Source organism: Solanum lycopersicum, chromosome 8, assembly GCF_036512215.1.
Source record: "Solanum lycopersicum chromosome 8, SLM_r2.1".
NCBI classification, from domain to species: domain Eukaryota; kingdom Viridiplantae; phylum Streptophyta; class Magnoliopsida; order Solanales; family Solanaceae; genus Solanum; species Solanum lycopersicum.
In genome coordinates this window covers 3312053-3325620 of record NC_090807.1, presented here as the reverse complement: position 1 = coordinate 3325620, position 13568 = coordinate 3312053, and the positions used below count along the sequence as shown (strand labels likewise).

The following is a 13568-nucleotide window of genomic DNA, read 5'->3' as shown; positions in this document are numbered from 1 at the left end:
TCCTAACTTCTCACGTGCTATATTTAAGACTGTAAAATTAAAGAATCTTTTGATATATTTTATGCATCTTTAAATTAAGACTTTAAGATTATAGAGGTTTTTTAGATTCACATGGCATATTTAAGTTCATAAGATTAAAGAATTTTTCGATATATTTTATGTGTCTTTATATTAAGACTTCAAGATTGTAGAGTTTTCTTTAGATTCATAAACTCGGTATCAAGTTAAAATCTAACATACAAATTGAACCAAATGTAGTAGACTAATTTGTTTGTTTTACTTTACTTTTAAGTCTATTATGGAAAGAACGTTTCTCTTTTTTTACTGACAACTCTTTAATTCTAGCTTTTCATATGACAAAATCATAATATTTAACAACATTTTTTATACATTTAATGTGTTTTCTTTACTTTCTTAAATTTTTCATATCTAATTAAATTCAGACAAATAAATTAAAACAGCAAGAGTATAAGTAGGCAATAATATTGAACTAATTAATTTTTTTTAATTGTTTCTTGTTTTAGTGGGAGAAATCAAGGAAAATTGAACAAAATCACAAGGAGTATATGCCAACAATGAACATAGACACAAGATTATCAAAGTTTTCTATAAAAATATATTAATTCTTCTGTTTTAATTCGCTTGTTTTACTTTTTTTTTTAAATACGTTTCGAAAATTACGTTTTTTCCTTTAGGTATATCTACATTATATTTCATATCTAGTTAGAACGTATTGATCTCGATCACATCTACCATACTTTAATTATATTGAGATTATAATGTCTTCTCGTAAAGGTAGAAAATTCAATAGTATACAAATAATTAAGAAGGATAAAATAAAAATTATTTTCATTTAAAGAAGCTTTTACATACAACTTGATGATAATTTATTTCACATAAATGACATTTGAATTGAAGAAAATACACATTTAGACAAACACTAGAAAGATAAAAGAAAAATGGTTTGAGACTCTTAAGCTCTACTCTTGAATGGAATTGCTCTGATGATTATTTGATGGTAAATTGCAGCAAGTGCAGCTCCAATGAATGGTCCAAACCAAAAGATCCACTGAAAAAGAGAAAAAAAAAATTTGTTAACTATAAAAAAAAAAAAAAAAAAAAACGAGAGCCTTCGCGATTTTGGTTTCAGTAGTAAGAGCATAACATGTGATGTGTAATTATGTGAATTAGGCGCATGTCATGAGTTCGAGACAGGTGTTCTCTATCATGTGGTCGTGGCCTTGGCCTTAGTCCGGCCTGGCTCATGTAGGGTTGGGCTGGCTATCTTAAGGCACATCAAGATGATGAGTCGGCTTATCTGGGTTGGCCAGTCCATATTGACAGTTCTGAACACAACTTATAGCATAAAGATGTTCGAATCATGTTTAAACTAAATGTTGTTGGACAAGGGGTCGTAGTCTCGTTTCAGTGTATACCTATCTCTTGTGACTATGATATGGAGACGGAGAGGTGAGATCTACTCATTGATTTTATATTAGATGAGTAGATATACTATGATCGTTGGTATCTAAGTGGAGAAGGGTAGAAGGGTGAACTCATTATCCATTTAATTACAAACGCGCCAACTAATCTCCCTGTTTTTTCGGTAATCAGAAACAAAATAGAAATGGAAGTATGAGATATGATCATCACATGAATGTAAGTTGAAGGGACTTACATGGTCATCCCAAGCTTGGTCTTGGTTGAAAATGATAGCAGCTCCAAGGCTCCTAGCAGGGTTGATGCCAGTTCCGGTAATTGGGATGGTCGCCAAATGAACCAAGAACACCGCGAATCCAATTGGAAGTGGTGCCAAAATCTGTATAACACAATACGAAAGTTAAGAATGCAGTTCCTTTATCCTTCAAACAACAGCAATCACGCCTTAATCCGATGCAGGTTGGGATTGAATGCATTCGTTATCAGAAAGTCGTATGCTTTGTTGAACAAGAAAACACTTACGGGAACGTGTGAATCTCTAGCGTTTCTCTTGGCATCAGTGGCGGAGAAAACAGTGTAGACAAGAACAAAGGTCCCAATAATCTCAGCACCAAGACCATCACCTTTCGTGTATCCGGGTTGAACCACATTGGCACCACCACCAAGTCTCTGATACGGACCTTGCATGAATCCCTTGACAACACCAGCACCACAGATGGCACCGAGACACTGCATCACCATGTAGAACACTGCCCTGGTTAAGGAAAGTTTCCTTGCTAAGAACAGACCAAATGTCACAGCTGGGTTAATGTGCCCTCCTGTTTCAGTACAAAAAAGAAAAGAGTCAGTTTCTAGATAAATTTCAAAAAGAAATGTTTGCTCAACCAAAAACACATTGCTTTCTACTCGAATCATGTGAAGGCGATTCATTCGCCATAAAATCACTGTATATGATGAATTCTCTTGGTGAAAATACTGCCCTCAACACTAGTTTACATATGCAAGAAGTAATAAAGAATTAAAAAACAACAACATTACCACAAAGATAACTAGGGTCTAGAGACAGTAGATTGTACACAGACCTTATCCCTAGCTATTTCTGAAAGATGCTCGGCTCAAAGTACGAAATAACCATTGTCTAATTAATAACTGCCTTATTTCTCAATTTTCAAGAAACTACTTTCACTTTGCTGACTTGATAGTTTTGAAGTAAAACATGTGTAATAGACTACCCCTTTTGAATACATAACCATGATACACCAAACAAAGCAAAAAAGTTGGCATTTTTACTAGAAATACACAAAAAAAAGTTCACAATTTTAGAGCAAGTAAAGGAACAAGATCAGAAAATCAGCAACAAAACCACACATAGAAACTCATGTCACACAACAACAATAAGAAAGTTTTAACATTTTTTTTAGCACAAGATACACAAAAAAGTTCAAATTTTTAGGAGCAATTAACTAACCTGAGATACTAGCATTACTATAAACAAGAGCAAAGAAAGCTAAAAACTTTTTCTTGATACATAATCAAAAACTCATAAAACTAGCTTCTACATAACCCCATGATATACACACAAAAAAAGATCACATTTTTAGTACATGAAACAAAAAAAGTTCAACTTTTTAGAGAAAAATCAACTAACCTGAGATACCAGCAGTGCCATAGACAAGAACAAAGAAAGCTAAAAACTTTTTCTTGGTACATAATCAAGAACTCATTAAACTAGTTTCTACATAGCCCCATGATACACACAAAAAAAAAAGATCACATTTTTAGTACAAGAAACAAAAAGGTTGACATTTTTAGTTCAAATACACAACAACGATTCAACCTTTTAGAGAAAAAAAAAAACTAATCTGAGATACTAGCAGTGCAATAGACAAGAGCAAAGAAAGCTATAAACTTTTTGTGTGGGTATATAATCACGAACTCATAAAACTAGTTTCTACACAACCCCATTATACACACACAAAAAAATAAATCATTTTTTTAGAGAAAAATCAACTAATCTAAGATACTAGCAGTGCAATAGACAAGAGCAAAGAAAGCTATAAAATTTTTGTGTGGGTATATAATCAAGAACTCATAAAACTAGTTTCTACACAACCCCATTATACACACACAAAGAAAGATGACATTTTTAGTACAAAAAAAACAAAAAAAAAGTTGAAATTTTTAGGGAAAAAAGAACTGACCTGAGATACCAGCAGTACAATAGACAAGGGCAAAAATCATACCACCAAAAGCCCAAGCAACACCTTGAATACCCACAGAAGAACACAAACTATCAGATCTTTTAAGACCCATTACAGTCAAGATTGTGATGTATAAAAACAAGAAAGTTGCCATGAACTCTGCAATTCCAGCTCTGTAAAAACTCCATGATGATAGTTCACCAGGTTCATATAAAGGAGCTGGTGGTGGTTCTTTGTAATCTTTATCTGTTTGTGCTGATGTCCCTAAGGGTTGTGGTTCTCTGAATTTGTTGGCTCCAAGATTAACATCTTCTTCTTTGTTTTCTGCCATTTCTTCACTCACTCACTCACTAAGATTTCTTGTGTTTTTTTTTTTTGGCTACTTTTTGGTACTGAAAAAAGAGGTATGTGTTTGTGTCCTTATATAGTGGAGAAGTCATTATAATAATACATAAACACCCTTTTCTTTTAACTCGGTCTCAGTTAACATTTATGACGTTAATTTGATCTTTAGCTAATATCTATATTGTTCAATAACAAATAAGCATTTAAAATTATTATAAATTTGAATAAGTAGATATACATATTTAAGCAAATTTCACGTGATTTTTTATGTAGGATGGATGGGTCTCATGAGATTTGTCAAATAAAATGTGTATGTCTACTTATTTAAATTTATGATAATTAAGATATTTACGTGCGTAGATTCAAAATTGAAGAATATCGAGACAGTTAAATAATACGTTTATATATTCTGCCGACCAAATTAGGGGTAGGTTGAAGTGTTGATTATTGAATCTACTATTACATTTTTGATACTGTATTCATAATTTAGTATCTATTGAAATATGTGGAATGATTTTTTAATCTAATCTATCCGAAAGATTAATTCAGGAAGGATTATTCGAGTCATATTAAACGTTCAAGAAAACTTATCTATCTCCAATGTGAGACTCCCCACCTACTTGGTGTGCGTTTAGACATTCTTCGTCATTGGATGGGTGAACAATTTATTTGAAGGTCTAATATCGAGAGCCTAGTTCTAATACGATGTTAAGAAATGTATATTGAACCTAATTCAACTTCAAAATATAGCTCAAAAGGTGCTTACATATAAAGAGTTCTATAAAATTATTCATCTTCGATTTGAAATTTCACTAATCATTCCCTCGCGCTCCAACTCTATTTAAATACTGAACATGCAAACAATCTATTGTAGAACGAGCGGGGATAGAAGTGAAGGGGGGAGGGGGCAATATCACGAGTCTACCTCTGACGTCATGTTAAATGTATCTTGAATTTAACTCACTTGCAGCTTATGAATAAAAGAATCGTCCAAATCATCGTGTGATTTCATTTCCTTAGTGGGTTAAATATAAAAAAGTTTACAGTAGATCAGAAGTACTTAATTTTTTTAAATGTGATTTTAACCTCTTTCAAGAATAAATATAGTATAAATGGTTAGAAATGACAAAAAAAAAATGTGACTATATTTAATTGATTTATAAATCAAATTATTAGTTATTGATATATTATCAACGTTAACAGAAGGGAAGAAGTTGGCAGATTCTTGTAAGGTTTTATTTCTTTTTCTTATTGTTTTAATTTAGAATATCACATTATTTATTTATTAAACATATATGCATTTGATTAGCTGCTCTGGACCTACTAATTAATCACCTAATCTTCAAATAATTCTGATAATGTGGGCAGCTAAGCAAAATTAAAAAAATAAATAAATAAAATTTCCATTAGATAATGAGTGCATAAAAAATCATCTCTTCATCTCAACAATTATGAAAAAATGAAGTAAATATTTCTTATTTAAATTAAATATATAAAACTTGAAGTTTGAAGTAAATATTTCTAATTTGAACCTTAATATATTACAGTTTCTTGAAATATGATCCTTTTTTTCTAATTTCGCTTTTTATAATACTTCTTTCATCGTTCGTATCGAAAAAAGATGTAAATTTTTTGTACTCTAATATCAAACTTTAAAACCTAATTATTTTTTAAGAAAATTATGGGAGAATCACAGCCACAGTTTTATTTAAAACGATTTATTTTGAATCTAATGGAATGGCTGAGAGAAAGTATGTCGTTTTTATGTTTAAATTAAATTTTTATTATAGAAGTCCTTTTAAGGTTTTCTTAGTTTTTCTATTTTCTATTTAATATTTATTTTGAATTCGTCTAGTTTAATATCTTAAATTTAATTAATTTAAATTTATGTCGATCGGTTTGGATGAAGCGATAACTTTATTATCAAGACTTAAATACAAAATATCTTATTAAACGTTGTAATACTGAATTAATATAAACGCGTATAGTTTCAAAAATGAAAATTTTGAATACAAGAGAAAAAAGACTATTATATCCTCATTACTTTCAAGGCTCGAACTGTTGACCACCGAATAAATTAAGTCGTCCAAAACCTTATCAAGATGATTAATATATTATCGACTATTGTGTCATTGTGTCACAAAACTCATTAGTAAAATTTATTTATTAAGAACCGCCCTAATCAAACCGACCAATCAATTATGTTCCATATGATTATTTTATAAGATGTAATTGATTAGGAATACTTTTATTGTATATGTATTATTTACTAGCCAACTCTTAATGGTTTCTTAATTATGAATATAATGGTAATAATAATAATATGATGATGATAATAATAGTTCACGTCTTAATCACAACTATACTATTTTATTGAACAAGTTTGTGACCATAATTTTTTCATATGCAATTTTAAATAATTAAATCTATGTCAACAATTGTGCTTTATTCAAAATGATTGTTTAGTGCCTAATTTATCATGTTATATAATATGAAAAAGAATGTTGTACAAGTTAAATTTTGTGCACTTACATATTATCGAATCAAGTTATTTGCAAATTGCAATAATGGGTAAATTATTTTTTTAATCTTATATTTGAATTTGAGAATCGAATAAGAAATATTTTCTCGTTATGTGCACTACATATACTACACAAATCTAAATTAGTCGTTAGAACTTAAAATTAACAACTAACGCGTTTTCAACTTTCATCATTTTCTCTTATTGTATAAGAGAGTTCGCGCTGAAGGGGCACTTTTCCATCGATGTGCCCCTTTCAGGGCAAAAAAAAAACTTTTTTTTTTAATTCTATTATAATTTAATCAGTATATAATATTTTCAAAATCCTGAAATTTGTTAAGCTACGACTTTTAATTTTAAATTCATATTTTTTAGTTACAGCTTTATGATTTTTAATGTCGGTAAAATATTTGTCTATATCTTGTAACTATATGGAATAAAACATAACGACCGATGATGAAAAATACTGGACATCTTAATGGGCCTCTTCACATTATCAAAGAAAAAGTAATTAACAACTTAAAAAATTTAAAAATCATATTAAGATTTAATCAACTTTCTAATTCTATCTATATCGCATTAATTAAAACTAAAAAATAAGTAGATATTGGGCCCATACTAGCACGGGCACCTTTTTCTAGTGTTATCATAAGGGCAAAATTCATGGAAAATTCAAAATTGATCAAAAATTAGCAATAGACTCTTCCTTTGATAAATATAAGATTGTACTATGCTTGATATCAAAATTCCTCCTGCAAAAGAGACAATAATTCTTAGAATCAGTCAAGCATATAATAACGTCAACGAAGTGGAAGGAGAAGCATGAGATCTCGGGTTCAAATCTCACTAGATGGCAATGACACCAGGTTATACCTAAGCTTTGGTGGGCGGAGTTGTCTGATACATATGCTGGTGGGAACAAAATCGTAATATCATACGCGTCCAAAACAATAAATGGATTTAGTTGAAGAAGCAACACTTCCAAGAAAGAAAGAAACTCATGATCCATTCAAATCAACCATAATCAAATTTTGGAAGTTGAAAGATAAAAAACAGTAGATGGCAACAAACACTAGGTAATTTTCTCACATGCGCGCAGAGTTGAAGAAAAAATATACCAGTGTAGACCAACACAAGCAAGTATTTAGACGAGAATAGAGAAACTATCGATGCATTAAAAATCAACCATTGTCAATTCTCGGAAGTTCTAAGAGAAAAACAGTAGATCGTGTTAACTCTAAAGGAATTAACAATTTGTACACAATACTTTGGTGTTTTTGCGAAATAACTGTGTCTTCAGTTATAGGGTGCTCTACAGAAAATTATCTCATTACAATGCAGCATATCAGCATTTCACTTTTAACTTTATAGATCATTATTTACCTGATATCACAGCCGGGGTGGATGGCTTCAACACTAAGCATTTCCTACTACGACATTTTTGCGTGACCTCTTCCTTGATCTCTTCCTGCTTCTCACAGTTCCCTCACCATTCTTGTTTTCCTGCACTTGGAACTTCCACATTCACCAAGAGGGTAAAAAGGTGGGGAAATAATATAGTTTATTACACTAATTCAGATAATTCAGTGGCATAATTACCAAGGGGAGTGAGGGGGCAATATTCACTTGTTGCCTTATCATTTAGTGGTACAAGTATATCCTTACTAGTGTACTGATTTCCATTATATGTAATTTCACTTTTAAGAAACTCAAGTATAACTCATAGTAAAAATATTGCTCTATAATAAAGAATTTGTTGATTTAGAATACTCTATCACTATGCCTAGATAGTTTTGCATCTTTTTCTTTTTGAACCTTGTACAATTTTGAGGAAGTTCTATATTTTTTCATGTTTTAATCTATTAGTCAATGTTTATATTATTAATTAAAAACCATCAGTGGGGTTTAATCTGACCAATAATAAATACAATGGCCAAACTCACCAGTGCTTTTATACACAGGTCGTAGTCCTATTGGGACAATTTCCTTTCCTATGATTTTAGGTCTACCTCGTCCCCTACTATAACCCTTAACCATCAATGTCACACCTAAGAGAACTACTACGTGTGAAGGTATAATTCACAGTGGTCATAGTGCATACCATCTCCCTGCAGATATTTATACAGGTCAAACGCTACAGTAATTAAACAGGTGAAGAATACAAGAACTACTGACAAATTTTACAAAGTGTAGCACGTAGACGTTCTTTTTTCTCTCTTTAACAAAGGAGTGGTGAGGCAGGCAGAAAATAATGAATACCCAATATATGCCCAGTTCGACTTCAGTTACTTGAGAAACTTAATCTCACCTTTCCCAAGGTCGTGATTGTATCCACAGGCTTCTTCTTCTTCTTCTTCACAGAGAGTGGATTTGGACCCTGTAGAAGGGAAGGCATAAACCAAACAGTCATTAAGGAACATGTTTAGTGAATTCACGCATTACGTCAATAATGTCCATGAAACATATATTATATAAGTAAATAATAAATATGGTACCGGCCTTAATCAATTTAGAGGAACAACAGGCAAAACGATTCCCTGACAACATAATTACTTAGTTTATGTCACTAAATCTTTTTCAACTCAAAGTTAAGAGAGGGTTGTGCACACAACAGCCGTAAATGTAGAAGTATACTTATATGAAATATTATCACACTTGTACAAAAAAGATATAACCTCTTATTTCAAATATATGTCCAGCCATCTATCATAGAGAAAGGAAAAACCTCTGTTCAGAGCTTGAGGATCACAATTTGCAGACAAGCTAAAAATAAAGAAATACTTTCAATCTAGATGAAAAAAAGCATTCTTTATGAATCAAGCAACTTTCAGAGTAACTTTTGTATCCTAATACTCATTCATGAAATGACACACACAGAAGTTCCAGAAAACCTCTTTTTATTAAAATTATTTTGTTTCTCAAAAGTTCATGTCAAAAACCAGCAAAAGCTGCATTTCCAAGGAATTGGCAGGGATGAGTTTTGTAGCCCATGTCTTTCTACATTTACCCGTGACTATCTTAATGTTTTCTGCTTCAATAAAATGTTTGCTCACCTATCAAAAGAGAAGTTTTAACAAAGGCATTGAACATTAACATGTAATGATCACATGAAAGTGGAGAATTTGTTCCTAAACATCAATATTTTAATAGAATGAGAAATCCACAAGTTAAAGTTTAAGCTGTACAAAGAGAATAAGAAATTATTATGAACCCTGACCTTAGCTTTCTTTCTCTTGAAACGAACTTTATCCTTGACATCACTTCCATTCCTCTGAAGATTTGTATTGATAATCTGAGCCTGTGAAACATCATCTGTCTCTCCCTCTGATGCATTGGAAGAATCCCCTTGTTTGACATCGGACAGTTTCCTCTTTTTCCCCTGTCTAAGCATGTTGTACTCCAGGTCAGTCATGTGAAGACGTTTTTCTTCAGCAGATTTGGCAAACTCACGTTGAAATGATGATGGTTGTTCGAGAAATAATGCATTCCTAAGAGCAAAAATTAGGGGCACACCAGGTATCTACCCAGTTCAGGAAAAGGGGAAACAAAGGTCAGAAAACACAGGAGAAAAGCCAGTTAGCATATACATAATAAATTGTTCTCCTAAATGTTGGAGGTATTTCCGGTTCATTTAAGGTATACCTGTTTGCCCGATCGTTTGAGATATTCTTATTTTGAGAAGTGGTTTTTGTGATAAGTGCTTTTCGTGATAAGTAATTTTTGAGAGTACAATTTGTGCTTAGTTAATCAAATCTAAAGCACTTTGTCAATATTAGAGCAGCAACTTTTGATTGGCTGTGGTTTCAGAAGTGCTCTCCGGGAAAAAGCTATTGTTTTCAGCTTCTACTGATATACTTAAAAGCACTTACTTTTTTCCTTAGTATGGGAAATACCTCAATCCTCTAGGATAAGCACTTAAAAAAAAAGCAATTTTGACTCCCGAGAAGCTTGTCTAAACAAGCTATAAGAGATACAGATACAAAATAGATTCTGGTCACTCTCTCGCAAGTACATAAAATACCATTTAAATTCCAAACAACGTGGGACTGTTAATCTTACCCCCTCGCACCCAGAAGGAGACAGAAATATTTTGCAGTTTTATCATTTTAGTCCCACATGCTAAGGTTAACTGGTGAACCATAATATAGTCCCTGTAGATGCACAAAGATCTCTTATTTTTACCACTTTTCACTTAGTTAAAAATCTTTGACTACTACTGCAAAAGTCAGAGATTGCAAGTTTCACATTTCGAAATGGATGCAACATTATTACAATAAGTAACTGCTGAAGATTTTTCTGACAAGACATCCTAGAATATGGGATTTTTCCAGTTCACATGTTTTACTAAGTGATTTGATTGATAAGACATTCAAAATCAAGGAAAGTAAGTCCAAATACCTTCTGAAGACTTCTACGCATATCTGCATCTTGAGTAGCAACAAAAAAGTGTTCAGGATTGTTCTCCCCAATAACTTCAGTTATGCAATCTTCAGCACTTTTGCGTGTCTCATGGTCACATCTGCAATAGAGTAAGATTGAAATATGTGGCAAAACTCAAAAGAACTTCCTGAGAACTGAAGCAAAACACATCCTGGTTTTGAAAGGATCCAGCAAGAAGAATAGAATAAATGGCTTACCGTGCAGTAAAAAGGTTATTAGCTGCATTCAGTGATTCCTGATAGTTACCACCAAGACTCTTCAACTCCGCAAGAACGCATCTGAAAGCAAAGAGAACAGGAAGTTACCAAACAGTTTAAAAGCGAAACATATTTAACTTGTCCTTAAAAATCGTGCAAACAAAGTTAGATCATGTAAAGACCATAGCAGAAATGAGATAAATGGAGCTGATGATATAAACCTTGTGGTGAATAGTTTAACTGGGGCACCTAGAATATTTGTCAATGCAGTATCAGCAGGTGTAATGCGATTAACAACAAGATGATGCACAAATGTTCCATCACAGAAGATTTTAAAAGGCTCTCTAAACCCAAAACAAGCCGTGTAAAACCTCACAGCTCTCCTATGCCGCTTCTGCTTTTTCACCCTCATCTGTCAGCAAGCAAGAGAAAACGATAACAGAAAGTTAAACTTCAACAGAAAAAGATGAGCAATACTGCAAGTTTTATTCAATACAATTTTAAGAAAATTATTCATACACAAAGGGATATCTTATTTTATGAATGCATCCATAAATTGTGACAACATACAGTGGTAGCTTACAAGAAACTGAACGAAATTTCAACCGAGGAACACTACAACACTACTTGTAATAATTAATAAAATAAAGAAAAACTCTAATTTTGTACTGCATCAAAAAAGACTCAAACTTTAATTTCATTAGTAGCAATATATTGAGTTTCGAGAAGTCATATTATCAAATTTCATTAGTATTCAAGTTTAAGCACCAAAACGAGAAAACCATTCAGGCCTTAAACACAAGCTAAATTACAGAATTCTAATGTAAAAGAGTTACAATGCAACTTGAGCAAGTAATTTCCTTCTTCTAAGCTGTAGCAGCAAACACACAGCGAAGACGGAGAAATTAAAGCCTGAAAAAAGAGAAAAATATGAAGCAAAAGAGAGAAGTCAGAAGCTTACCTGGACAGGTGAATCGTCAACCGACTATAACTGCTAAAAATAGATGATGATCAGCGATTTGAAGGTTGACGGCAATCGGCGCCGGCGATTAGGAGAATCAAAACCCTAGAATTTGCTGAATTGGGGCTATTTGTTTGTGTATATATGTATATATATATAGTTACGGGTCACGGGATTTTTGTGAATTTGGGTTTAATCATTAATGGGCCTAACAATACTATACACTATAAATATATACTAGAGTATGCACTATTTAGATTAAATCGAAAAATCAAATCAAATTTGAATTTGAATTTGAATTTGTTTTTTGAATTTTTTGTTTGGTTTTAAATTTATAATTTACTTTGTTTGATTTTTTTATTTGGTTTAGGTTTTAGAAAATAAAAACCAAAAAAAAAATCATTATATATATATATATATATGATTTTGGTTTATTCTCTTATGTTTGGACATCTATAATTGATATATTTTTAAGTATTGTGCTTTACGTTTTACTTGTGATTTTTATTAAAAAATTATTTAAGAAATTCAATATTATATATAGAAATTTTTTTTTAAATTGCATATATAACTTAGTTATGCTTCTAATTATTGACATAACCGATTAACCAAATCGGAAAAACTCAAACCAAAAAGAGAAAAAACAAACTAAATCAAATTTATTTTGGTTCGAATTGGGTTACACTTCTTCAAAAACAAAAAACAAAGACCCAAACCAAATAATATAAAATCAAACCGAAAAATCGAATGCACACCCCTAAATTATACGCTCCATATATATCTATTAATAGATAAAATATTTACACAAAAATAAGTATATTGTAAATTTTTTATATAAATAGAATATAAAAAAAAAGGTGATGTAACGATTCTTATAGTTATCATAGGCCATAGCATAAAAGATTAGAGCACGTAATTACGAATCAAAATCTCGAAACTTCAAATACCTCCTCACCCACAAAAGTAGGCATTGTATCATGTCTTAACTTTTTATGTGACTCTTAGATGATATTTTAATAAAAGAATATCGTAAATTAATCAAAACCAAACTAATATTAAAGTGATGGGACAATGTAAAACTAATTTTGATTATACAAAATAAAATAATAAAAAATTTGATACTATAGTATATTAATTTAATAAAATAACCGATTAAATCGTATCATTGCATTCCTATTTTTAACTATGTTAAAATAGTCAGGGCTTATTTGATTTTTAAACAAGTTGTTTCAAGATTTATTATTTGTCACGATCCAAACCGGGTTGCGACTGGCACTCACACTTACCCTTCTATGTAAGCGAACCAACCAATCTAACCTTAACATTTCAATATAATATCAACAGAAAGTAATGCGGAAGACTTAAATTCATTAAATAAAGACCAATTCATTAACTTCTAAAATTCAACATCTATTATTCCCCAAAATCTGGAAGTCATCATCACAAGAACATCTACTTCAAAT

At 31.5% G+C, this 13568-nt stretch overlaps 2 protein-coding genes across 4 annotated transcripts; both read right to left on the bottom strand.

Moving 5' to 3' along the window:
• Window positions 1–843: 843 nt before the first annotated feature.
• On the bottom strand, window positions 844–4003 carry LOC101253509 (probable aquaporin PIP-type pTOM75). Its single transcript, NM_001302906.2, has 4 exons — window positions 3642–4003; window positions 1963–2258; window positions 1679–1819; window positions 844–1069 (listed from the first exon to the last, which is right to left on the bottom strand). Exons 1-4 carry the CDS (start codon window positions 3970–3972, stop codon window positions 974–976), a joined length of 864 nt encoding a protein of 287 aa, NP_001289835.2. The 5' UTR covers window positions 3973–4003; the 3' UTR covers window positions 844–973.
• Window positions 4004–6974: 2971 nt separating this feature from the next.
• Window positions 6975–12309, bottom strand: LOC101253809 (uncharacterized). Of its 3 annotated transcripts, none has more exons than XM_010326329.4 (8): window positions 12106–12299; window positions 11366–11556; window positions 11145–11225; window positions 10906–11026; window positions 9725–10027; window positions 8816–8884; window positions 7891–8022; window positions 6975–7259 (listed from the first exon to the last, which is right to left on the bottom strand). In XM_010326329.4, exons 2-7 carry the CDS (start codon window positions 11554–11556, stop codon window positions 7924–7926), a joined length of 864 nt encoding a protein of 287 aa, XP_010324631.1. In that variant the 5' UTR covers window positions 12106–12299; the 3' UTR covers window positions 6975–7259; window positions 7891–7923. The 3 variants fall into 3 exon arrangements, with proteins under 3 accessions (XP_010324631.1, XP_004244615.1, XP_069144115.1); XM_004244567.5 differs by having other exon boundaries at window positions 7891–8010; XM_069288014.1 differs by lacking the exon at window positions 6975–7259 and having other exon boundaries at window positions 7651–8010; window positions 12106–12309.
• Window positions 12310–13568: the final 1259 nt, after the last annotated feature.